Source organism: Tenrec ecaudatus, chromosome 15, assembly GCF_050624435.1.
Source record: "Tenrec ecaudatus isolate mTenEca1 chromosome 15, mTenEca1.hap1, whole genome shotgun sequence".
Classification (NCBI taxonomy): Eukaryota; Metazoa; Chordata; class Mammalia; order Afrosoricida; family Tenrecidae; genus Tenrec; species Tenrec ecaudatus.
Window position 1 is genome coordinate 98,596,510 of NC_134544.1, and position 26,528 is coordinate 98,623,037.

The window sequence follows — 26,528 nt, forward strand, 5'->3', positions numbered from 1 at the left end:
TAAATCAAATCCTTCATTCCCTAACTTTTTCATTTCCTAAAACCTGATCATTGCTTTTAAGAACCATTAATTTGATATATTGTAAGCGAGTTCTGATTAACTTGAGAAGGACGTTGAACACAAACAGGCCCACAGTGAGGGCAAGTACGAACAGAATAAGGGGCCCAGCAATGGCACTAAGTAAAGATGTAAGCCAGGGATAGGCTGAAAACATTCGTTGCTACCAGTTTTCTTGACTGGTTAGGGCCTTTTCTCTATCTTGCAGTCGTTTTCGGAGTTGACTTATACTTTTTCTAATTACACCGGAGTGATTTACATAAAAACAGCATGCTTCTCCTAATGCCATACACAAACCCCCTTGTTTATGAAACAGCAAGTCTAGGCCTCTTCTATTTTGTAGCACCACTTCGGCTAGGGAGCTTAGGGAGGTTTTAAGAGCAGTTACTGACTTTTCTAGAGCCTGGAGATCATGATTAACTTGCAGGCTGAAGAAAGTAAAGTCAGGCCCTTCTTTAGTCTGGGGTGATGAATCCAATGCTGCTTTCCAGCAACCTTTGACGCAGTCGGGGTACTCAGGGCAACAGGGTATGGTCCTTCCCAGCGTGGTTCTAGTTTACTTAATGCATCTCAGAACTTGGGAAAGCATAAAGACACAGTATCTTCATAGAGTTACCAATATACTTCATTTAAAACTCAGTGATTTTCTATAATTCCCCCTTTTTTTATTTTATAGCTAACACTGAAGAGTTTAAAGACAGTTATCTGCTGAAGCTGTAGTTTTTCCCAAAAGCTGCAGGGCACAGAAGCAGAACATTTGGTTAAGCTGAACTTTATGCAAGGTTGGGATCATCCTGCTTTTTTTTGTTTGTTTCTTTTGCAAACCTAGAACAGTTTTACCCAGAACAATCGCACCTTGGTTACCACCTAGAACATTCTCAATTTCGTTATCACTCAGAATAATTTCAACTCCTTTATTACCTTCTCCATCACATCACATCCTCATCACATGCTCTTCACATCCTTATCACATACTCTTTACATTCTTATCACATACTTTATCTTTCTTTACTGGTCTGGGGGCATACTCAGTTTTTCTGACGCAGTTTGACTTGACCTTGCACAAACTTTAACTTTTTCCTTATTTCTGCTTGGATTTTCCTAACAATTTTAGTTTTGTTTGCAATAAAAGTAACCTTAGGCCTAGTCGGTGGGTTTTAGAAATAGGGAACTGCGGTCGGTTGGGGTTGAAGAGGGGCTTTCGGCTTTCCTTGTCGCGGGCTGTAGTCTGGTCAAAGGGCACGTTGTTTCTGATTCGCTGGCGCACTGCTTGCAAGGCCTGTAATGACTTAACCATGTTATGAAATTTGATTTCGCTTAACACTTCACTTCCAATCTTAGGTAACAATGAGGGTGGAAACCCATACATTATTTCAAATGGAGAATAACCATGCTTTTGAAGTGTACATCTCACCCAAAGCAAGGCAAGAGGTAGGAGGCTAACCCAATCTCCGCCAGTTTCTAACTTTAATTTAGTGAGAACTTCCTTAATTGTTCTATTTGCTCTTTCTACCTGTCCAGAGCTTTGTGGTCGGTAACTACAATGCAACTTCCAATTGGTTTTTAGCACCCCAGTTAGTAATTTTGTTAACAAGGCGGTGAACGCCGGGCCATTGTCAGATCCTATGAACATGGGGAGTCCGAATCTGGGAATAATTTCAAAGACTAACTTTTTAACTGCAATGAGGGCAGTCTCTCTCTTTGTTGGATAGGCCTCTGTCCAGCCAGAAAAAGTGTCCACAAAAACAAGGAGATACCTGTAGTTGCCTGGTGCTCGTGGGAGTTCAGTAAAATCTACTTTCCAGTGTTCACCTGGAGCTTTTCCTCGGTATCTTTGTCCTGGGTGATGAACTGGGACAGGATTAGCATTTACCTGGGCACATACCGGGCACCTTGCAGCTTCAGTTCTGGTTAGCTGGTACAGTCCTTTAATTACATAATTCTTGTGCAGGAGCTCTGCTAATTTTGGCCAGTTCTTATTCAGCTTGTGAGTAATGGGGAGGCTTGAGGCTGTTAGAGGGTTCTAGCAGAAGCAGGATGGTTTCGGAGCTGGCTGCTTGGCGCGTAGCCTGATCAGCCAGTCTGTTGCCGTTAGATACTTGGTACTGGGTGATTCTGGAATTTTAGAGCCATCTGTCTGGAGGAGCCCTGAGGAGTTGCTCTACATTGAGAGGAGCAGTGATGACGAGGTTCTGGTCAAAAGTGCGCTTTGAGGCTTCTTTCACCAGCAGGGCGTTGGCTGCAATTGCCCTCAAGCAGTTAGGCCATCCAGCAGCCTCTGGGTCGAGTCTTTTGGAGAGGTACGCTAAGGGCCGTTTTCAGGGCCTTACACATCTTTTGCTTACACATCTTTTGCTACTCCATTTGCTTCTGCAACAAAAAGGTGAAAGGGCTTTTCGAGGTTAGAAAGGGCTAGGGCAGGAGCACTTACCAGTGCAGTCTTCAGCTTCTGGAAAGCCTTTTCTTCTACCTCTGTCCATATTAGTTCAGCCTTTGCTCCTCCAGTAGCTGCATAGAGTGGTTTGGCTATTTCTGGAATACCCAGGATCCACAGGCGGCAGTATCCTACTGTCCCTAGAAATTCACATACCTGTGTTTTTTTTTTTGGTGGTGGGTTTGGGTATAGCTTGGATGGCCTGGATTCTGCTATTGGACAAAGTTTGATTGCCATCCTTTAACTCATACCCCAGGTAGGTGACGATTCTTGCACACAGCTGGGCCTTTTTGGCAGAAACCTTATAGCCTAGTTGGCTTATTGGGTATTGCTTTACTCGAATTGGAGTGGCAGAGCTTTGTAATTGAACTACAATGGGTGCCCGATGTTTAGCCAGCCCCGGGGAGTTTGTTTCTGCCCACACATTAGGGATTGTGGCTTTCCATCTTTCCAGGAGTCCCCCAGGGTCTTGGTGTTTCTTTTCGGCGTCTGCTGCAAGGAAGAGGCGAGACTCTTCTTCAATTGGAAACGAAACCAGCAGGGCCCCGACCCCCATTTGTACCTGCATGGAGTCTTCTTTGAAGGGAATAGTGGCCTTCAGCTTGCTGAGCAGGTCTCGTCCCAGGAGGGGGGTAGGGCATTCTGGAATAATTAACAAAGAGTGAGTCACAGTTCCTTTTCCCAGGTTAGAAATTCTAGCTGACAACCATGGGTATGTCTTCACTTTTCCCGTGGCTCCAATAATTGTAGCAGTGTCCTTGGAGAGGGGGCCAATAGGTGAGGTGAGCACTGAATGGGTTGCTCCGGTGTCTACTAAAAAATTGATTGGTTTGTTTTCCACCATGAGAGTTACCCTGGGTTTAGGGGGGGGGGGGGTGCTGAACCACAGCCCCGTCACTCCAGCTCCTCCAGTAAGACAGGGGTGGAGGGTTTCTTGGGTTTCCTTTGTCCTTGGTTAGGGCATTCATTTTTCCAGTGTCCTTCTTCCTTGCACACAGCACACTGATCCTCTCCTAAACGCGGCTGGGTGGGCCTTCACTGTCTTTGGCCGAAATCTCCTTTTTTTTTGGGGGGGGGAGGCTCCAGGGGCGGCGGGCCCCGTCTTCTGTGGCTAGAAGCACCTTTGCCATTTTTTGAGTAAGAGCTCGGGATGCCTCAGCTGGATCTTCTCTGTTGTCAAAAACTTTTTGGGCCACCGCCAGGAGCTCAGAGAGAGATTTACCCTCAAAGCCTTCTAATTTTTGTAACTTTTTTTTTTAATATCAGGAGCTGACTGTGCGACAAACTGCATAACTAGAGGCACCTGATTAGCCGGGGTGCTGGGGTCTATGGGTATGTACACCCGGTAAGCCTCTTGCAGCCTTTCAGGAAAGGCAGTAGGGCTTTCTTTAGGCCCCTGTTTAACCTCAGTGACTTTAGACAAATTGGTAGGCTTTTTCCCTGCTCCTTTCGGATCCTTTAATAGAGTTGAGCAGTATTGGGTGAGGCTCCTATCTCCTGCAGAGGTATTAGGGTCCCAATCTGGTCTCGTTCTGGGGAACACTTCCTCTGGCCAAATATATTTCACAATAGTCAACATTTTATCAGTCAGATAGCATTCTGCAGTGAAGCGGTTCACCAGCCTTTTTCACTATCCTGTGAATAAGTCCGCCACCACTGATCTACTCTGTAAAGATTTCACAACACCTCATCGCTTCTTTCCATACGCAGTATTTGCTGGTATTGAAAACCAAGGCAAATCAAGTTCACTTCCCCTCAAACCTTCTACAACTTACCACATCCCCTCAAGTTGAGCTTTACTATCGTTCACATTCTGGCACAACCAGACATTCTACTTTAAGACAAAACTACTCTCTTTTCCCCTCTTTTAAAACAAAACAAAACACAAAAACCTATTACCAATCATCCTGTTTTCCCCCTTGCTTTTCAGCCCATGCTACGACTTTCAACTCAGTTCTTAAAATGGCTTTCGTTCAGTAGTCTAGAATATACTAAGTCATTTAGAGACTTAGGTGTCCTGGGTTTCAGAACGAAAAGGTTCTGGGGAGGAAAGGGCGAACGTTTAAAACCACAGGGTGTTTACACAAGATAACAGGGATGCAGGTAGTTCGGCAAGTCCTGCTCAGCTTATCTTGGACCAGATGATCTTGCAAAACTTCTTGCTTACATTTACAAGCAAATATAAGCAAGGTCACGGTGACTTGCTTTTCTAAAATAACATACCTCTCTTAGAACGGGGGATGGCACTTAAGCTTTTCAAAATGGAGTAACTTAAGACAACTTATTTTACTCTATTAAGCCTTAACATAAATGATGGCAGAAAATATGATTCCAAGGAAAATACAATCCAATTGGATGCAGTTGTGTTTTGTTAATTGGCAAACAAGAATAAAAGTTTGCAGGATAAAATTCTACTACTGTGTTAGTTTGGTTTTTCTGATCTTATCTAGTGCCCGATTGAAAAGCTCTACAGATGAATAGAGCCTTTTCTTCCAAGGTGGCTTTGTCTTAAGTCTGGCATGCTGTCCTGACTGTAATCTAGGAATGCATACAGAGCTGAGGGCCAGGACCTTGATCTAGAACCTGAATCTCTCCTTTGGACTGAGATTCCACCCAACATTGTCCCTGAGTGTTTCCTGAAAGTCATGAGATAAAGTGAAAATTATATTAAAAGTTACTGATTTAAATTAAAATTATGAAATAAAATTATTTCGGTTAATATGGTCTACAACAGTGGTTCTCAACTTGTGAGTCACAACCCTTTTGGGGGTCGAACAACCCTTTCACAGGGATCTCATGATTCATAACAGTAGTAAAATTACAGTTATGAACTAGTAACTAAAACAACTTGAACTGTGTTAAAGGTTTGCGGCATTAGGCAGGTTGAGAACCACTGCTCTAAGCGATGTGTAATGACAATGCAATTCTGAACAAGATTCCAGCATCCATCTTTAAGGACATGGAAATTATCAAGTATAAAAAGAGAAATCAAATAGACCCAGGATAAGCAAGGTCAGAACAAGCATTAAAGGACCCATGGGTCTTTGAATCTGCTGTAACCCCCTGCATCTGCCTGCCACTGACCTGATGGGAGGCCCAGCACCATCAGGAGGACGAGAAAGGAGGCAGACATTTCTGTATCAAAGACTCTGACTCAGAAGTCTCTGGGATCCCCTGATTTCAGGGTGGTGAAGGTGGTGGCCTCATTTAAGGAACAAACCACAACAGGCATTTGCCTATGAGTGTTCCTGGCTGTGATAAGAGTGAGGGACTATGAACAGTGTGCTAATGCGCAGGCACCACAGCTCTACCAGAAAGTGTCTCCAGAGCTGGTTGTTGAAACAAGTTGGGTGACAGAGATGGGAGTGATGTGACCCACAGGCATACTTTGAATTAGTAGGCTCCATAGAGTCCAGTATTTTCAATTAGAAAATTATATGTTTGGTAAAGTGGAGGGGCAGTGTAAAAAAAGAATCCCTCTCCTAAATGGATTAAAAAAGTGATGGCAACAATGGGTTCATCCTAAATTGTGCGGATGGCACAGGAGAGTGCAGTGTTTTGTTCTGTTGTGTGCTCGGTTCCTGTCGGGTAGGGCTGACTCAATGACAGCTAACATGACAACAGCCTCAGAAGCCACGAGTAAACACTAAACACAAGCGTTATTATTTTAATAAAAAAGGGAAGAGGTTTCTTAAAAGTTAAAAAAAACAAACTCAGAACAGACAAAAGTGTCAACAAGATCACTGAGGAATTCCTACCCCTCATTTTTTTTTTTTTTTACATTTTATTAGAGGCTCATATAACTCTTGTCACAATCCATACCTACCCCTCATTTTATCGTTCTTTTGGAGGTGAGCTGGAGGGAATTCTGTAAGTTCCACACAGCATGCCATATGCCAGAGTACTCTCACGAATGTGGACTCTAGTATAAGAGAAACACACTCAATTGTGCGTGGCCTTTTGTCTTTCAAGGAAGTGAAAATCATCTAGTTCTCTACACTGAGAGCTCAGCTGGAAGATCACAGAGGATCCAACAGAGCAAGGCATTGATGACAGTTGAGTGGGTTTCATCCTACTTAGAAGGTCTATAATCGATTGAATGAAAATAAAATTTCATGAGATAGATGAAAACTAAAAATAAAATTTCATGAGATAGGATGAATAAACATCTTTTTACTGTTCTGTTGTTTAAATTCAAGTTATTGGGTTCAAACGTAACAATAGGGGCCCCAAGGAGGCTGCAGCTAAGGCTCAGAGGAAGCACAGCAAGAAATGCCAGTGCAGCAGCAAGGAGACCTACTCCGTGTATGTGTACAAGGTGCTCAAGTAGGTCCACCTGGACTCCAGCATCTCGTCCAGGGCCATGGGCATCGTGAACTTGCTGCTCAACAACCCACTGGAGCGCATCACCTGCCAGGCATCTCAACTGGCACGTTCCAAACAGCACTCCACCATCATCACTGCCCAGCACATCCAGGGGGTCGTGCACCGACTGCTGCCTGGCCAACTGGCCAAGAATGTAGTGGCCAAAGGCCACCAGCTCCAAATAAACTGTCCTTCAGCCACATAGTACTCAAAACCCACTTCTGTTTTCATGCCAAAGAAAGGTCGAAAAATGTGGCACTACCTAGTTTTGGGTTTGTTTATTTCAGTTTGGTTGTTTGACTCTTTCGCACACAGTTTATTTAGTTAGTTTTTGTGATGGAGATCTTTTCTTTTTGAACACATTTTGGGGCACTTGATCCACACATTCCACAATTGAACAGTTCAAACAAAAATTGTACAATCATTAGAATAATTTCATACCATTGTCTTCTTTCCCACCACGATTAAATCGCCTTTCAAATGACCTGTGTAGTCACCTTCTGTTCTAGTGCTCAGTCCCCTCGTTCCCTCATTCTTTACTCCCCAAACCCCCTCCTCCTCCCCAACTCAGCAACCCCATCCCCACCCCACAGCTGACATCCCTATAAGCCCTCCCATCATTTCTTATCTGTAGGCATCCACTCCTTCGGTGCTCCACCAACTGATAAACCCAACAGAAACTAACGAAAAGAAACAGTGTGGGAAGGATAAAACCATAGTAATGTACCGACAAAAATACAACCAGTAAAAATAGGGCCACCCTCAACATCTTAAAAGCCAGGGAAGACGTCTTTGTCATAACAGATCTTGCACCTAGAACAGACTCTGGTCGGGTCCAGAGGGAGGTCACAGAAGCATGACCCTGGGGCTCACCTCTGAGATGAAGAGGTGCCAGGAATCTCAGGGAGGAGGCGGCGCGGTGTGGAAAGGAAACAATGTGGCGGGGGGGGGAGTTAGGAGACCCGCAAAGCGACGAATCTGGGAACCCCGAAACCCAAAAGCCCAGACTGGGATTTTCTCCTTTCTCCAACAGGGATTCCCACCATGAACCCCAAGCAACCCAAAAGCTGACAAATAGGACCGGCCTCGGGGACACCGCCCACCTCTGCCCATGAGCAGGGCGCAGGCAGCGGTTGGGGGGAGGAGACAAAGGGTCCTCGCAGACCGCTATGTGCAGCGGGGTCACCCTAAAATGGCCTACGCCCACACGCACGTCCCCGGAACCCCCTACCTGGGAGGGCTGGCAACAGGGTGCTCAGGCCGTGGGCGCTTCTCGGCACCACATGCAGCATCCAGGTCAGCAGAATCTGCGATGTGAGCTGCAGTCCCGGCGAGGACACTGCCACTTCCGGCCCTGTCTGGGCATGACCCGGGGTGGGAGGAGCTTGCAGGGTCAGGAAGGAGTAGGGTCTCCGCCTTCACTTCCTCTCAAGGCAGCTCTTGTCCCACCCATTTCTACCGCTGCACAAACCCCAGTGCCTGGCGAGGGGTGGGCAGGGCCGGCGAGGGGTGGGCGGGGCGCGGCGCCAAGGTGAGGAGGTCCAGCGCAAATGGGCTCAAGGCAGCACCCAGGGGTCGGAAACAATAGAGATCTACATTTGTTTTATGAAAAATTAAATTAACCAAATATGTAGAAATTATCAACTAATTAAATTAATACCACATACAATTAAAATTTTGCATAAGATAATTTAATAATGATTGCAGCAGTACATCAACAAGGAGCCTCCAGAAATGCAGTGTGGATTCACAAGAGAATGTGAAACAAGATATCATTGCTGACATCAGGTGGGTATTGACTGAAAGCTACCAGTTTTATTGTTGTGTTTTATTGACTACGCAAAAGCATTTGACTGTGTGGGTCTCTGACAGGTATACTTATGTCACTTAAATCTGTCATAGATTTATGTCAACTTGAAGGTGTATGAAAGTGTAGTGGTGGAATACAACCCGTCGATCAGGTCACAGCCTGGTGAAGCCTCCTGGGGGGTGTGCCCTTCTAATAATTAGAGAAACTTGGAACATCCCTCTCTCTGCCACTCCATCTTCCTGCCAGATAGAACTCTGCCACCCCCCCACACAGGGTGTCCCCACGTGGGCTGCTCAGCCTGAGAGCTATTTCTTTGATAAAGTGCTATCATGCCTTAGATCATTCACCTCCATGTCTTTTTATTCCTATCCTTAGTAATTAACATATCTAAAGTGCACAAGTATATGTATATAATTCAATAAATTTTAGCTCTGTATACACGTAAGTTTTCTATTGTTATGAAGAGTTACAGTTTTGGAAATTCACAGGGACAGTTTAACCTTGTCTCATAGGGTCACTATGAGACAAAACTGACTTGATGACAGTAATTCTATTTTTTGTACACATGTATGTATCATACAGTTCAGCACACCAAGTCCCCATGCATGTTTGAGCACTCTCCACAACCCCTCCCCATATTGATTATCTTCATCTGATAATGGTGTTATTCTGGGTTGCCTAGAGAAACAAATTCAGAGACTCATGTGTATAAGAGCTTTATGCAATGGAGATCCCCTCACAGAGGGGTTTAGGAGAGGAGACGGGTCAGTCAGGGTGTAAGGTAGTACCGATGAACACAGCTTTCCCCCAGATCCTGGATGCTTCCTCCCCCCAACTACCATGATCCGAATTCTACCTTGCAGGGCTGGATAGGGCAGACTTTGTACACTGGTACATATGAGGGCTGGAGACACAGGGAATCCAGGGTGGATGATACCTTCGGGACCAAGGGTGTGAGGGGCGATGCTGGGAGAATGGAGGGTGAGTGGGTTGGAAAGGGGGAACTGATTACAAGGATCCACATGTGACCTCTTCCCTGGGAGAGGGACAGCAGAGAAGGGGGCGAGGGGAGACTCCGGATAGGGCAAGATATGACAAAATAATGATGTATAAATTACCAAGGGCACATGAGGGAGAGGGAAAGGAGGGGGAAAAAAAAGAGGACCTGAAGCAAAGGGCTTAAGTGGAGAGCAAATGCTTTGAGAATGATTGGGGCAGGGAATGTATGGATGTGCTTTATATAACTGATGTATATATATGTATGGATTGTGATAAGAATTGTATGAGTCCCTAATAAAATGTAAAAAAAGAAAAGAGGAGAAAAAAAATGATTAGGGCAAAGAATGTACAGATGTGCTTTATACAATTGATATATGTATATGTATGGACTGTGATAAGAGTTGTATGAGCCCCTAATAAATTGTTAAAAAAAGAGCTTTATGTACTATAGAATTTGTATATTAAGAAAACATTACAGACCCATGCAAATGAAGACCATAAATCTGATATTAGCCCGTATGTCCAGTAGCAGACTGTAAATTCCTCTTTAGACTCATGCAAAGCATGGAATGACGCTGAATGCAAGAAGATTACAGGCCAGTGGGTTGAAAGTCTCTGAGATCCATGTCAGTGGAAGCATCTCAACGCTAGCACATGACTCCTCCAGCTCCCGGACTCTACAGTAGGTCCATATGTCCTGTCAGTAGGAAAGTCTAGCAGGAATTGGGTGTGTGCCCCACTTCCAGTGAGCTATTTATCTCTAGCTCCTCCAAATGAGGTCATCAAGCTGCGACCCTTCACTCTTTAAGAGTCTCAAGTCGACAACAGATTAGGTAACTACCACATGCATTAATCAAGCTCAAGGTGGAGTTACCTCACCTTACCACCTGTGGCAATGACAAGGTCACAGTCCATGTATGGATGATCTATACAAGCATCCCCAGCTGGCCACACCATAATATCCCCCTTTTACCTTGTGAACAGAAGACAAAACAGTTACAAAGCTAGAAAAACTAACCCAGCAAGTTGAAACATGAGTGCTAGTTCTTCAAACACCTGTGAGTTGAGCTCAGGGTGAGCTCAACACAAACATCTCATTCAGAAGGGGTAGGTCTGCAGGGTGCACAGGATGGTTGAAACATACGAACCAACCCAGTCAAAGTAGCAGAGGGCAAAATCGTTATTGATAGTTCACTGAACTTGGAGTTATTCCCAGAAAGCAAGTATTAACATAGATTTATTTTGTATTTATTTCTGGAGTTTTCTTAACTTTTAACCAATAAGCTTTCATTACAACTTTATTAAGACATCATGCTTCCACCAGTAGACTGTTGTTAGCTTTCATTGAACGGGTTGCGTATCATAGAGCCTCTACGTACAATAGAATGAAACAGTGCCTTGTCCTGCACCATCCTCATAGTCTTTAGAATGTCTGATACCATTGTTATAATCACAGCGTTCATCCACCTTGATGACCCTGTACTTCAACATCTATGAGGTTCTTTTCCCAAGAATAGTCCCTCCTGATATTGTGTCCAAAGTCTGTGTGAAGGAACCTTGTCTCTTAACTCCCAATGAGAATTTTGGATGTCCTGCTTCTGCAACAAGTCTTTTTGAAGATATTATTATTATTTATTTTAAGAGGGACACCACTAACTTCCCTTTCAATCTCTCCATTCAGGGACATTATTACTTAACATGATCACTGTTTTTTATCCATCTTAACATACAGTTGGGTGGCACTTTTGAAGACATCAGAGAAGACCACATTTTATTTAGTTTGTTAATCCAAAGACGACAAATCTGGGATAATTTCCACGTTCAGCCCCTTCGAACGCCTTGTGAATAATTTCCAGCCTGCCTTTAGGAACACAAGTAAGGGATGATTCTGGTAGTATATATATTGAGCTTGTATTCAGTGAGTTTAACTAGTAAAATTCAGAACCATGAGAAGTCATCATGTGCTTCAATATTCCCAATATTTATTCAATTCATGCTTGTCTCATTCATATGCAATCCTTGTATGAATATCCTCTGTGAGGCCTTTGTATGAATTTGTGTAAGTATGTTTTGCAGGATAGAAGTATCAATGGATGTTGGTTTCAGCATATTGTGTTTGTTAGTCCAGGTAGATTAGAGAAACAAATTCATAGACACACATATGTGTATAAGAAAAAAGCTTTATATAAAAAAGCAATTGGGTATTAAAGAAACATTCCAGCCCAGTCCAGATCAAGTCCATACACCTAATATTAACCCAGATGTCCAATACTAGTCCATAAATTTTTCATTACACTCATGCAGCCTAGCAATAATGCTGAATACCGGAAGATCGCAAGCCAGTGGGTGGAAAGTCTTGTGGATCCAGTGATGGTAGAAGCACCTCGGTGCTGGCAAGGGTATCTACATGGCTCCTACATCTCCCAGGCCTCTGGCTCCATCAGCCTCTCTCCAAGGGGCTTGTCAAAATTGAAGTCTAGCAGGAAGTGTGTGTGTTCCACCCCCAGTGAGCTATTTATCTCTTTAGTGCCTCCAAATGAGGTCATGAAGCTGCGACCTGTTTGACAGGCTAACCTCCACCCTTTCACTCTTAAGTCTAAAATTGACAACAGATTATGTAACTACCACATTGAGTGTGCTTTTTTGGGTTAGGTCTGTTTATTCATTTCCAACTCATAACAACCCTGTATACAAAAGAACAAAAATAATGTACAATATTGAGCCATCCTCTATATAATTCCTAAATTTGAGCCCATTATTGAAGCTACTGTGTCAGTTCATCTCCTCATGGGCCTTACTCTATTTGACTGTCCTCTACTTTGCCAATGATGATACCCTTTTCCAAGTACTGGTCTCTCTTGATATCATGTTAAAAAAATGTGAGAGGAAGTACCATCATCTTGTTTCTAAGGAATATTCTGGATGTACTATTCCAAGAAAGATTTGCTTGTTCCTTTGGCCAAACCAAAACCACTAGCATTAAGTCAGTGCTGACTCATAGCGGCCGCCCTGTGCATTTCCAGGACTGTAAAGGTTTACGGGAGTAGAAAGCCCAGTCTTTCTCCTGAAGAGCGTCTGCTGCTGGTGGTTCATCAGTTAACCTTTACTCTGCGATCCACATGGTTGGTTCCTTTGACAGTCCATGGTAATTCCAATATTCCTCAATAGCACCACAATTCACATGCAATGATTCTTTACTATTCCTTACTCAATGCTCAACTTTCACAAGCACATGAAGCAATTGAAAATACCATCACTTGAGTTAAACTTGGTATGAAGACATATGGCAGTACATTTGATTTAAGTAAAGACATGGTTACCCAATTTAGCAATATTTTTGGTCATTTGTATGTTGGCTGGCCACACTAGAACATTCCATTGTTTAAATATAGACTAATATAGGTGTCATGAATCAGAAGAGGTATGGCCCTGGTTTGTGGTGAATATTTTCATTTCTTATCTATTTACATAGCCATTTATCCTCCTTTCTGTTTGGCTGTTTGTTTCTCTCTCTATTGATGTCTCTACCTATCACTGGGAATAAAAGTGTCCTCGATCTGTGGCTGCATATACCTCCCAGAACAGGCTACACTCTTGTGTGGATTAAGAGAACGGGGCAGTGGATAAAGAGAAGACTTCAGAAAAACTCTGGATTATCCTAATGGCACTGTCAGCAGCATTCTTCGAGTGGGAGGAGCACACCCAGGGGCCTCACTTCATCCTGTCCACCTTGATGAACAAATGGACCTCCAACATGCAAATTCCTCTTTGGCAGCCAGATGAAGCCACAGCACACATATGCTTAACAATGCGCAGTCCTCCTCAGCCCGGAGAGCAGTTTCTGGGTGGCATGAATCTTATCCACAAGAACATGAAGCATGTGCGGATTTTCCTCGTTCTAGTGGCAACTCTGGGTGGTGAGTGCTTCTGGGATTCCAACATCAAGTCTGTGGATGCAGCATCTGAGCACATGACTCACAGTGTTTCTCTTTATCCCCAGGTGTCCTGGCCCAGGTGCAGATACAAGAGTCAGGCTCTGGACTGGTGAAGCCCTCACAGACCCGGTCTCTCACCTGTGCTGTCTCTGGATTCTTTTTAACTGGCTATTATGTGCACTGGATTCGCCAGGCTCCAGGAAAGGGCCTGGGGTGGGGCAGGGTATTAGCTTATGATGGGAAAACATACTATATATAATCCGTCTCTCCAGTCGAGAGTCAGCATCACCAAGAACACCTTCCATGAGCCAAGTTTATTTAAAACTGAGCTCTGTGAATCCCGAGAACACAGCCATGTATTACTGTGCTAGAGACACAGTGATGGGAAGTCAGTGTGAGCCCAGACACAAACCTCCCTGCATCAGGCCATGGTTCCAGGCCACGCAAGAGAGAGGAGTCAGGGATGCTTTCCGCTCAGAAGCTGCAGTTTCCCCCACGTTTTCAGCACATCTCTAGGGATTATCATGTATACACTCTGGGGAATCTTCATGCATCTGAATGTGTCTTCTTTTCATTGGAATGGGCTTTGTCTGTCTTTGACCATATATACAATAGAGTTCACAGTTATATGTCTTGATAAGATATGTCTGCAATTGACTGTACTAACTAGTATTTGTTGTCAAAGCCAGAGACATTCCAAAACACCAAACACCACCAGAGTCTATGCCAACTTACAGTGATGCTATTGTGAGTTTCCGAGACTATAACTGTTTACAGGAGTAAAAAGTCATGGAACGTCTGGTTGTTTTAAACTGTGTACGTGCAGATCTCAGCCCAAAGCATAACTACTTTACACAAGAGGGATCCTTAAAGAAACGTTAATGCAGGAAAAATCTCTCTTGTGAGTCCCAAATTTTCTCTAAGCAATCAGATGTATTCATTCATACATGCTCACACATGTATATTTATGCAATAATTTTAACTTACAGTGACCTGGATAATATTGCATGTGTTGATAGTCTTAGGTAAGCTTGAATTGGCTTCAACTCACAGAGATCCGATGTGCAACACGATGAAATGCTGCCCAGACGTGCACTATGCGCACAATCATTCCTCTGTTTGGACTGATCACTGCAGCCATTGTGATAATCATCTCATTGACAGTCTCTCTTATTTTCATTGACATTTTACTTCACCAAGCACAAGACCATTCTCCGGGGATTAGTTCCTCCTGATGACATGACCAAATGAGTGCAATGAAGTCTTGCTCGAATGCTTCCAAGAAATATTCAAGATGTTGGACAACAGAAAAGTGGACAAAGGGAGATGTCAGACAGTGGAAAATATAACAAATAATCTACAAATTATCAAGGGTTCATGACGGAGGGCGGGAGCAGGGATGGAGGGGAAAAAATGAGGAGCTGATACCAAGGGCTCAAGTAGAAAGCAATGATCAAGACAGTGTGTTCTGTTACAAATTTCCCGTTGTTGTGTTTCCCCACATAAAACATCTCCCCTTTCCCCCGGCATTGTTATCCGACCTGAGAAGAACCTTGTGTTTTGATTTGTCGTTGTGTTTTTTTTTGATGCTGTTAAATGCCAGAGTGCATTCCAATTCTACGTGAGTCAATGGACAACAGAACTAAAGAATGCCTAGTTCAGCACCACAATCACAAGGACTATTTTTGAGCCCATCGTTACAGCCACCGTGTCAATCCAGCTCATGATGTAGCTTCTTCTTCACTGATCCCCTACTTTATCATGGAGGAGGTCTTTCTCAAGGGACTGAGAGGGATCATGATAATGTTGCACGAAACAAAGTCTCACTCTCCGTGATTCTAAGGAACTCTCTGGCTGTATTTCACTCGAAACAGATGTTTCTTTTATTGAAAGCCTGTCCACGGTACTTTCTTCATTCTTTTCAACACCATAAGTCAAAGGTCATCATTTTTATGGCCTTCCTTATTCATATAATAATATTTAAAATGATAACTTGGCTTCTAAAAGTGACATTTAAGAAGTCCTGTAATATGAGCCTGTTGGTGCAGAGATATAAAGGGCTATGGTGGTGCTGTGGGATAAGATTTGTTTGCTCACTACAAGGTCAGGGATTCAAACCAGCCAACGGTTCCCCAAGTAAGATGATGTTGTTTATTGCTGTATATAATTACAGTTAGAGAAAGCCTAACGAGTACTTCTCAGTCCTCTAAGGTTCCCATGAGGCAGAAGATATGCAATCACAGTGGTTTGGTTTTGGAGGAAGAGCTTGTTCATTTCCTAGCTCGGTTGCTTGCTATATTGGTTTTCCCTCAGTGCAGAAGAATGTCTGGGGTGTTCTCAGACCTCAGAAAGAATGAATTAATGCATACATTACTTGATGCATATGTTCAAATCAAACAATAATGCTTCACTGGAACTCATAATTTTCTAATTGCAAATGTGGACTCTATGAAGCCTACTAATACAAGGCATGCCTGTGGGTCACATCACTCCCATCTCTGCCACCCAACTTGTTTCAACAACCAGCTCTGGAGACACTTTCTGGTGGAGCTGTGGTGCCTGTGCATTAGCACACTGTTCATAATCCCTCACTCGTTTGTTACTTAAATGAGGCCACCACCTTCACCACCCTGAAATCAGGAGATCCCAGAGACTTCTGAGTCAGAGTCTTTGATACAGAAATGTCTGCCTCTTTTCTCGTCCTCCTGATGGTGCTGGGTCTCCCATCAGGTCACTGGCAGGCAGATGCAGCTGGTCACAGCAGATTCAAAGACCCATGGGTCCTTTAATGCTTGTTCTGAACTTGCTTATCCTGGGTCTATTTGATTTCTGTTTTTAAACTTGATAATTTCCATGTCCTTAAAGATGGATGCTGGAATCTTGTTCAGAATTGCATTATCATCACACATCGCTTAGAGCAGTGGTTCTCAACCTGCCTAATGCCGCAAACCTTTAACACAGTTCAGGTTGTTTTAGTTACTAGTTCATAACTGTAATGCTACTACTGTTATGAATCGGGAGATCCCTGTGAAAGGGTTGTTCGACCCCCAAAAGGGTTGTGACCCACAAATTGAGAACCACTGTTGTAGACCATATTAACCGAAATAATTTTATTTCATAATTTTAATTTAATTCAGTAATTTTTAATATAACGTTCACTTTCTTTATCTCATGACTTTCAGGAAACACTCAGGGGCCATGTTGGGTGGAATCTCAGTCCAAAGGAGAGATTCAGGTTCTAGATCAAGGTCCTGGCCCTCTGCCCTAGATGCATTCCTAGATTACAGCCAGGACAGCATGCCAGACTTAAGACAAAGCCACCTTGGAAGAAAAGGCTCCATTGATCTGTAGAGTTTTTCAATCAGGCACTAGATAAGATCAGAAAAACCAAACAATAACACAGTAGTTAGAATTTTAACCTGAAAACTTTTATTCTTGTTTGCCAATAACAGAACACAACTGCATCCAATTAGATTGTATTTTCCTTGGCATCATATTTTCTGCCATCATTTCCACATTTCAGAATATTGGGAGGTTTAGTGCACCTTGAGTATGACTGACCAAATCTAACTCCAAGCAGCATTTATGACTGTTCTATGCAGGTTCACAGGGAATCAGAACTGACTACAGGACCCCCAACAATTACAAAGGATCATCAAAACATTATTTGCTATGTTTGAGACTGGTATTGCAGTCACTGTATCAATGCACCTCCTTGAGGGCTTGAGAGAAGGAAATGTCTCCTCCATGGACATTTCAGTCAACACATCCTATCTTCAGATTATCAGACTGTAGTCTGAGGACACGGTCACCTATGACTATGCAGGAAACAATGAAAACTCACATCCTGAAAATTTCAGACACCCAGGACAGAGGGAATGACTTTGACAATTCATTTGCTGTCCATTTTTCCCCTTCTTTCACTTAGTGGTTAAAGCTTTGTGGAAAAAAAGCTTTTATTTCCTGTGAAATAGTTTCAATTTGGGGCTGTTAATCCCGCTCCCCAAAATTGGAGGAAACTTTCTCTATGACTCAAATCACACAATTAGGCCATAAACACAATCACCGAGTCAATTCTAACTCAGGGGCATTGTAGAGTCTGGATTGTACATTTTTTGGAGGCAGACCCTTTAGCCATTCTTCCCAGATGCTGAATTTCAGGTGGTCAATGCCTTACCCACCATGCACCCAGGGTTTCTATATGCTCATAACAATTTAACAAAACAAAACCAATCTAGAACTGTTTTGGATTCCATGGAGGTGATTCTGATTCACTGTGTCCCATTGTGCAGAGTAGAACTGCATTCCCATTTGAAAGGCTAAGACCTTTGAGAATGAACTCACTATAGCTTTTGATAGCCGGGCACCATAAGCTTTGTTCACATTTGCTTATGCACCTGCTTTGTCTTCAGCTATTGTGTCGGGAAGGCGAGCATCATGGAATGCCAGTTTAATAGAACAAAGTATTCTTTCATTGAGGGAGTGCTTGAGTGAAGGCCCAATGTCTATCTGCTACTTTAATACTAAACCTATACATACATGCACACAGATCTATCTCCACATATTCATACATATAATTACATATGTACATGCTTTTATTTAGACCAATCTTTATGCCGTTTGCCTCCTAGCTCTTTCCTCTATTTCCTTTTACTTTCCTCTTATCCCACTATCATGTTCAGCCTTCATTTTGGTTTCAGTAATTCCTCTGTTACATTATCCTTGGTCATGCCCTAGCAGGCCTCCTACACCCTCTTCACCACCGATTTGGATCACTTGTTCCCTTGTCCCTGGGTTTGTTAACACCACTTCCTTTCCCCCAACCTCCCCCTCTCCCATGTCCCCCTGGAACTGTCAGTCCCATTGTTTTCTCATCCAAACAAAAAAAATCATGTCATTGTGAATGAGGGGGAGTGCAGAGTGGGAACTCAAAGCCCACCTGTAGGCAATTGGACATCCCCTTAGAGAAGGATCGCGGGGAGATCAGCCAATCAGTGTGCACTGTAGCAAAGATGAAACATACAACTTTCCTCTAGTTCCTAAATGCTTCCTCCCCACCATCATGATCACGATTCTACCTTACAAATCTGGCTAGACCAAAAGATGTACACTGGTACAGATAGGAACTGGAAACACAGGGAATCCAGGGTTGAAGATTCCTTCAGGACCAGTGGTAAGAGCGGCAATACCAGGAGGGTGGAGGGTGGTGGGTGGCAGGGGTGAGGGTGGGAATGGGGATCGATTACAAGGATCTACATATAACCTCCTCCCTGGGGCAGGGACAACAGAAAAGTGGGTGGAGACATAGGACAGTGTAATAAATGACAAAATAATAATTTTTATAAATTGTCAAGGGTTCATGAGGAAGGGGGAGTGCAGAGTGAGGGGTAAAATGAGGAACTGATGCCAGGGGCTTAAGTGGAGAGCAAATGCTGTGAGAATGATGAGGGAAATTAATGTAAAAATGTGCTTTACATAATTGATGTAAAGAACTTCTCTTAAGCTTGACTCATGCCCCATTTTAGAATTTTTAACATGCTGTCCTGGCCTCTTTCATCACTAAATTATGTAACCTCTTTCTCCACCACACCCAGTTTTGCCCCATTGCAATGTATTATTATTCAAATGTCAATATCCTCCTGTTTTCAGAATGTGCCCATTTTCCCATGCCCCATTCCACCCTGCCTCAGGAAGTTAAAAAGATTACGCTTATCTTAGCTTCTGTAAACTGCTTCCTGAAAGGAATGCGGAAACCCCAACATTCCCTGCTTACACACTGAAAGCTTTGTAATAGCCTCAACCACTCCTAATCACCAAACCAGCAGCGGTTTTTGCCCTTATAAACCCACCTGAATACAATTTTCAGCTTTGAGTAATTTAATCGAGATTTGAATCCTCCCAAAGGCCACCAGCTAGAATAAAGGCTCCCAATTTGGACATAAATAAAAATTGCATTACTTATGCACATCAGAAGACTGCATGGGAAGCATAAAATGAGAGCCCATGGACAGGGAAATTTTTTTTTTAATCAATGACACATCAGCCAAAGGAATAATTCCAAAAACATACAGAAATCTATATCTCAATAAGAAAATAACAAGAGACCAAATAAAAAATGGGGAAAAGATATGAACAAAATTGAAGTACAGATGATTAATGATAAGCAAATGAAGTACAAATGATTAACATAACCAGAAATGAAATACAGATGATTCACAAACATATAAAAATGCTCACGCTCACTAGCCTTCCGATGCAAATTCAAACCAAAATGAGATAGCACTTAACCCCTACAATGCAAGCCGCAAACAAAAAAGCAAAACAACAAATGCCGGAGAGGATATGGAGGGATTGGGATTCATATATACTGGCGGTGGACTTAGAGATATATACAGTCACTGTGGAAATCAATGTGGCACTACTTAAACCAACCAAAGCTTGAAATCCCATATGATCCAACAATACCACGACTAGACACCATGGAATTCATACACTAAGCAATATATTTTAAAAAACAACATATTAAACAAAAGAATGAATACAAGGAAGAAAAGGGTAGTGGGGTCATGGGGCATTAATCCACCCAAGGGGAGGGTATTGTTTATATCTCCACAGGGAAAGTGGGACCAGACTTCAACCCAGTGTCACAAGGTGTGAATGCAATATTCCGGCGTGGAGTAGGGAACCAGTGGAGAGGTCTGGGAGGCTGGCCCCAGCACCATAAATTAAGTGGATTCCTGCCCCTCCCCCGAAAAGAATTTGTTGCAAAGGACGACATTGACTCTGCAGCCCTGGGAGATGAACATATCTGATCAGAGCACACGGGAGAAGATGAAGGGGCAGGAGGAGAGAGTGGAGCACAGCCTGGCCCACCAGGCCTTGATGATGATGTTCCTGAGTAGAGCAGCCAGTCCACAGCGAGAACAACATGGCTGGCCCCACTATGAGAAATGATGCCAATCAGTGACTAAGGGGGATACAGGGGACAGCACCAGAGACACAGTGTGGGAATTGCACCTGACCTGATCCCACCACACCGAGGCAAATCACTGGGGGAGTGCAGCGGAACAGCAAGGGAATGGAGTGGCAAGGTCCCCAGGGAATGCTGAAAGTGGATTTTGGGGCCAGGGCGTGGTGCCCCAACAGACTGGACTGGAAAATGCTCCAAAGGGCCAGCAGACGATCCCTGATCTAACTACAAGCTTTTCTCTTGTGAACTGTTTTGTTCTGTTCTTTGTCAGTGGTTTGTTTTTGTTGTTTTGTTGCCTGGTTGTACACTGTTGCTTTGTTTTCCTCTGTCTTTTTTTCGTGCATGTTAGTGTCTCCACAGGTCTGTCTGAATAGGACAGGCTGGATGAACTATCTGGAGGAAAAACCACGGGACCGACAGTTCCAGGGGGACTTGGGGTGGGGGGGTAGGGAGGGTAAGGAAGTGGTGTTAACAAACCCAGGGACAAGGGAAAAACATGGGACCCCAAATGGTAGAGAAGGGGGAGTTGCAGGCCTGGTGGGAAATGATCAAGGGTAAGGTTGCTTAGAGAATAGGTATACTCTAGCCCAGGTGGCGACGAAGCGTGGTAGTAGGGCAGGAGGAAAGTCAAGGGAGATGGAGGAAAGAGCTAGGAGCCAAAGGGCATTCATGGAGGTCTAGACAAAGACATGTACATACAAATATATATAGGAGGATGGGGAAATAGATCTATGTGACTATATTTATAGGTCAAGTATTAAGGTGGCTGAAGGACCTTGGGCCTCTACTCAAACACTCCCTCAATGCATGAATACCTTCTTTTATTAAATTGGAACTCTATGATGCTCACTCTCCCGACACAACGGCTGGATCCAAAGTGGGTGAACAAGTAAATGTGGTGAAGAAAGCTGATGGTGCCCGGCTACCAAAAGAGATAGTGACTTTTGTCTTAAAGGCTTGAAGATAAACAAGCGGCCATCTAGCTCAGAAGCAAAAATGCCCACATGGAAGAAGCACACCGGCCAGTGCGATCACGAGGTGCCAAGGGACCAGGTATAAGGCATCATGCAAAAAAAAAGATATGTGTGTGTATGTATGTGTATATATGTGTATATGTATATATGTATGTGTATATATGTATATATATATATATACACCATATTAAATGAAGGGGGAAGTGCAGAGTGGACACCCAAGGCCCAAGTGTCGGCCAATGGAGATCCCCTCATAGAAGGGTTTAGGAGAGGAGATGGGTTAATTAGGGTGTGAGGTAGTACCGATGAAGAACACAGCTTTCCCCCAGATCCTGGATGCTTCCTCCAACCAACTACCATGATCCGAATTCTACCTTGCAATGCTGGATAGGACAGAGACTGTACACTGGTGCATATGAGGGCTGGAGGTACAGGGAATCCAGGGTGGATGATACCTTCAGGACCAAGGGTGTGAGGGACGATGCTGGGAGAGTGGAGGGTGAGTGGGTTGGAAAGGGGGAACTGATTACAAGGATCCACATGTGACCTCTTCCCTGGGAGAGGGACAGCAGAGAAGGGGGGAAGGGAAATTCCAGATAGGGCAAGATATGACAAAATAACGATGTATAATTTACCAAGGGCACATGAGGGATGGTGGAAGGGGAGGGAGGGGAAAAAAAAAGAGGACCCGATGCAAGGGGCTTAAGTGGAGAGCAAATGCCTTGAGAATGATTGAGGCAGGGAATGTATGGATGTGCTTTATACAATTGATATATGTACATGTATGGATGGTGATAAGAGTTGTATGAGTCCCTAATAAAATGTAAAAAGAGAAAAGAGGAGAAAAAATGATTAGGGCAAAGACTGTACAGATGTGCTGTATACAATTGATGTATGTATATGTATGAACTGTGATAAGAATTGTATGATCCCCAATAAATTGTTTTTAAAAAAAAGAAAAAAAAACTTCATCCAATTCACAATTAAAAAAAGCTTTTTTTAAATTAAAAAAACACAACATATTAAAACAGAGGTAAAGCTCAATTGAAAATAAGAGAATGTTTAAAAGTATAAGATTTAAAATGGGTGAAAAAGGTTCTCAAAAGATAAAAGGTTGGTTATATTTTAGCTTAACTGCGTCTGAATAATCCGCCTTCCAAAGAATTCTGCATGAGAGCAAAGCCATTCACATTCCTTTTCTATGGTCATAGTATTTCTCCAGTTAATGTAGTTAACATGGGTCAAAGGAGTGATCAAATGTAAAATGAAATACTGGTCTTGGTATCAATGTACATATGCACACAGGATGTGTCTATCAGGCTTTCCCAGTAGCTGTATTCATGATTTCTTGCAGGATTTACATTGCAGTCATACACTGTGACAGACATTTTATTCAGCCCTTCTGTCCAATCATTGCATCATAGTTTATCCTATGATCTTTGGGGAACATCAAAGAAAATGTGATTGGAAACTGCAGTCACTGCCAATCACTAAATGCATACGCACTGCCACATGCCCTGTATTCATATGGTTTCTCTGCTGTACAAATCCTCTATTGTCACATGACTCCTTATGGGCTAAAGGCCAGACAATCAGAACTACATTCATTAAAATCCTAATGTAGTTTAGTGACACGCTGAGAGAAACCAAAGAGGGTATTTGCAAAGTCACTACATTGCCAGAGCTTTCCTTCTTATTGAGATCACTGGTATGTGATGTCACGTGACTTCCTGTGGTGTTTCCTATCTTGAGTGAATTTTGTATGTTTTCAGTTTTGTGTGTTTCTGTGAAGAAAACGTAGAAACACATGTAAAAGTTTGTTACACACATTCAATGCAGCTACATGGTAACTATCCTACACGAAATCATTGATGAGGCATGAGCGTTTCAATTTTTTTAAATATTTATGATTTAAAACTTTACAGAGTAAATTGGTTTTCTATTCAACAGTTCATATATTGATTACAGTCCCCGAGATGTACCAGCCTTTTTCCAACTTCTGCCCCCTTCCTGTGCTTTTATACTATTCATCCTTCTTTCCTGTGTATTCTAGCTTTTATGAGTTTTTAGCCATAAGCAAATGCTGTTCCTTTGATTTTGTATGGTTGATTTTCCAGGGAGTGTATGTTATTCTTGGATGTTATTCTTCCCCTCCAAGTCTATATATTGTTGGGCTGAAAGCTGAGTCAGAGGAGTGAGCACAGGTCCAAGAGTGAAACATCGCTAAAGACCACAATCTGTTGATTCCTAGTTTCCAGCAGACCAGTAAGCCTGATCTATTTTATGGTTTTGGTTTGTTCCACTTTCTTCTCCAACTGGACTCAGGACTCTCTTTTGTGATCCCTTTCAGAGTAATTAGTAGTGGAACCCGAGCACCATCTAGTTCTTCTGGTCTCACGGTTGTGGAGGCTGAGGTTCACTGTGTTCCATTCATCCTTTGGATTAATTGTTCCCATACATCTTCTATTTTCTTTATTCTTATTTTATGGTACTTCTGTGCTGTCTCCGGTGGCTAAAAAAGAGCATGCAGGTGGGGCACGTACACTCGTCATCTGGTAGGCACTCTACTGCTTGGTATAGCTGTGATCCAGAAACACCAGGTTTAGTTCTCTTTCGGGTACTGAAAGTTGGAAGAGCAATGAGGTACCTATGTACTCTGTGGAAGTCTGGAAGGTCTTCTCCCCACAAGGGTGGTCATTCCAGTACAGGGACAGCAATGCAGAACATGGATCCCCATATGGTCATTATTGTCTGTTTCCACGCTTGCCCAGGCCAAACTCTAGCACCTCTTTCTCTGTTTTGAAAGCTTTGTTACACTAACTCCAATGAAAGGTTTTCTTCTTGGAAATTGTCTAATGTTTAAGGAAACCTCACTTCCACATATAAGATTTTCTACATTTAATTCGTGCAAAGGGCTTCTTTCCTTTGTGAAATCTCTGATGTGCTGTAAGGCATCACGTCTGGCTGAAAGCTTTACCACACTCAACACATATTAAGGCTTTTCTCCACGAAGAATTCATAGATGAGTTTTGAGATGTGCTTTCTGAATGAAGCCTTTGCTACATTCACTACATACATGGAGTTTCTCTCTCTGCATGAGTTTTCTGATAAACGATGAGCTTATTCTTCCTGAAAAAGGCTTTCCACATTCACCACATACATGGGGTTTAGCGTCTGTGTGAAGTTTCTGATGTGCTATAAGGTATGTTTTCTGGCTGAAAGCTTTACCACACTCACCACATACATAGCGGTTTTCTCCTGTGAATTTGTAGCTGAGTTTTGAGATTTCCTTCCTGAAGGAAGCTTTTGCCACATTCACTACACACATGGGGTTTCTCTCCAGTATGAGTTCCCTGATGAACACTGAGGTCCTTCTATCTGATAAATGTAGGGAACTGTGTGTCCCCCACCCTGGATTTAACCCATGTGCGACCTTTATGAATTTACTCAGTTTTCTGCCACATAAACTGCCCTGAGATTTTACTGCCCTTTGTTCCTTTCCCGCCAGAGGGTGGCTGCCTTGACCCTTGCTAGGATTGGTGCTCTTTCACTAGCAGCTGCTATGTTCATTGGTCAATACATGACTGATGGCATCCACCTCCTAGGCACCAGGTATGCTTCATTAGCATACTTACCTGTTCGATCAGTTGCCGGCCATTTCTTCCTTATTTGGCAATGCACGACTATTGGCTACCTCAGCTGTACCTTATTTTACATGTGACATAATGGTGCCCGCCCTTCGCTGGCTATTTAAACCTCTGCTCTCAACTCAATAAAGGAGGCTTGATCAGATTCCTGTCTTGCCTCCATCTCTCCGCGCCCTTACCCATCTTCATTCCCAGTCCCTCTTTCAGGTTCCCACGTTGTTGATGTCCCGCGGGAAGGGACAGATAAAACCTTTCCCATATTCACCACATATGTACGGTTTCTATTGAGTATGAGTCTGCTGATTAACGGTGAGAGAAGCCATCCAGGTAAAGGCTTTTCCACATTCACCACATGCATGGGGTTTCTGTCCAGTAAGAGTTCGCTGATGAACAGTGAGAGCAGTCTACCTGATTTAGCCTTTGCCACATTCACCACATACATGGGGTTTCTCTCTGGTATGAGTTCGTAGATGAGTTTTAAGATGTGCTTTCCGGTTGAAACCTTTGCCACATTCACCACATATGTGGGGTTTCTCTCCAGTGTGAGTTAGCTGATGATTAGAGAGCACAGTCTTCAAGATAAAACCTTTTCCACACTCACCACACACATGGGGTTTCTCTCCAGTATGAGTTCACTGATGAACAGTGAGAGAAGCCATCCAGGTAAAGGCTTTTCCACACTCACCACATACATATGGTTTCTCTCCAGTATGAGCTCTCTGATGAACAGTGAGAGCAGCCTTCGTGATAAATCCTTTGCCACATTGACCACATACATGGGGTTTCTCTCCAGTATGAGTTCGTTGATGAACAGTGAGTTCCTTCTGCTCGATAAAGGCTTTGCCACATTCACCACATACATAGGGCTTCGCCCCAGTATGAGTTCGCTGATGAACAGTGAGAGCAGTCTTCCTGTTAAAGCCTTTGCCACATTCACTACATACATGGGGTTTCTCTCCAGTATGAGTTCGATGATGAACAGTGAGCTCATTCTTCTGGATAAAGGTTTTTCCACATTCACCACATACATGGGGTTTCTCTCCAGTATGAGTTCGCTGATGAACAGTGAGAGCAGTCTTCCTGATAAAGCCTTTTCCACATTCACCACATCCATGGGGTTTCTCTCCTGTATGAGTTAGTAGATGAGTTTTGAGCTGTGTTTTCCGAATGAAGCCTTTTCCACATTCACCACATACATGGGGTTTCTCTACTGTATGAGTTTGCTGACGAACACTGAGTTTGTTCTTCTTGGTAAAGGATTTTCCACATTCACCACGTACATGGGGTTTCTCTGATGAACAGTGAGAGAAGTCTTCCAGGGAAAGTCTTTTCCACAT

The 26,528-nt window shown here is 43.2% G+C and overlaps 1 protein-coding gene across 1 annotated transcript; it reads right to left on the bottom strand.

The window, feature by feature from the left end:
- Positions 1-13: 13 nt before the first annotated feature.
- Positions 14-26,528, bottom strand: LOC142427633 (uncharacterized). Its single transcript, XM_075532813.1, is given in 8 exon segments — positions 14-176; positions 1,194-1,393; positions 2,489-2,589; positions 2,648-3,133; positions 6,902-6,998; positions 24,621-24,766; positions 24,849-24,915; positions 25,407-26,528. Coding segments are annotated over 8 exon segments (2,382 nt in total).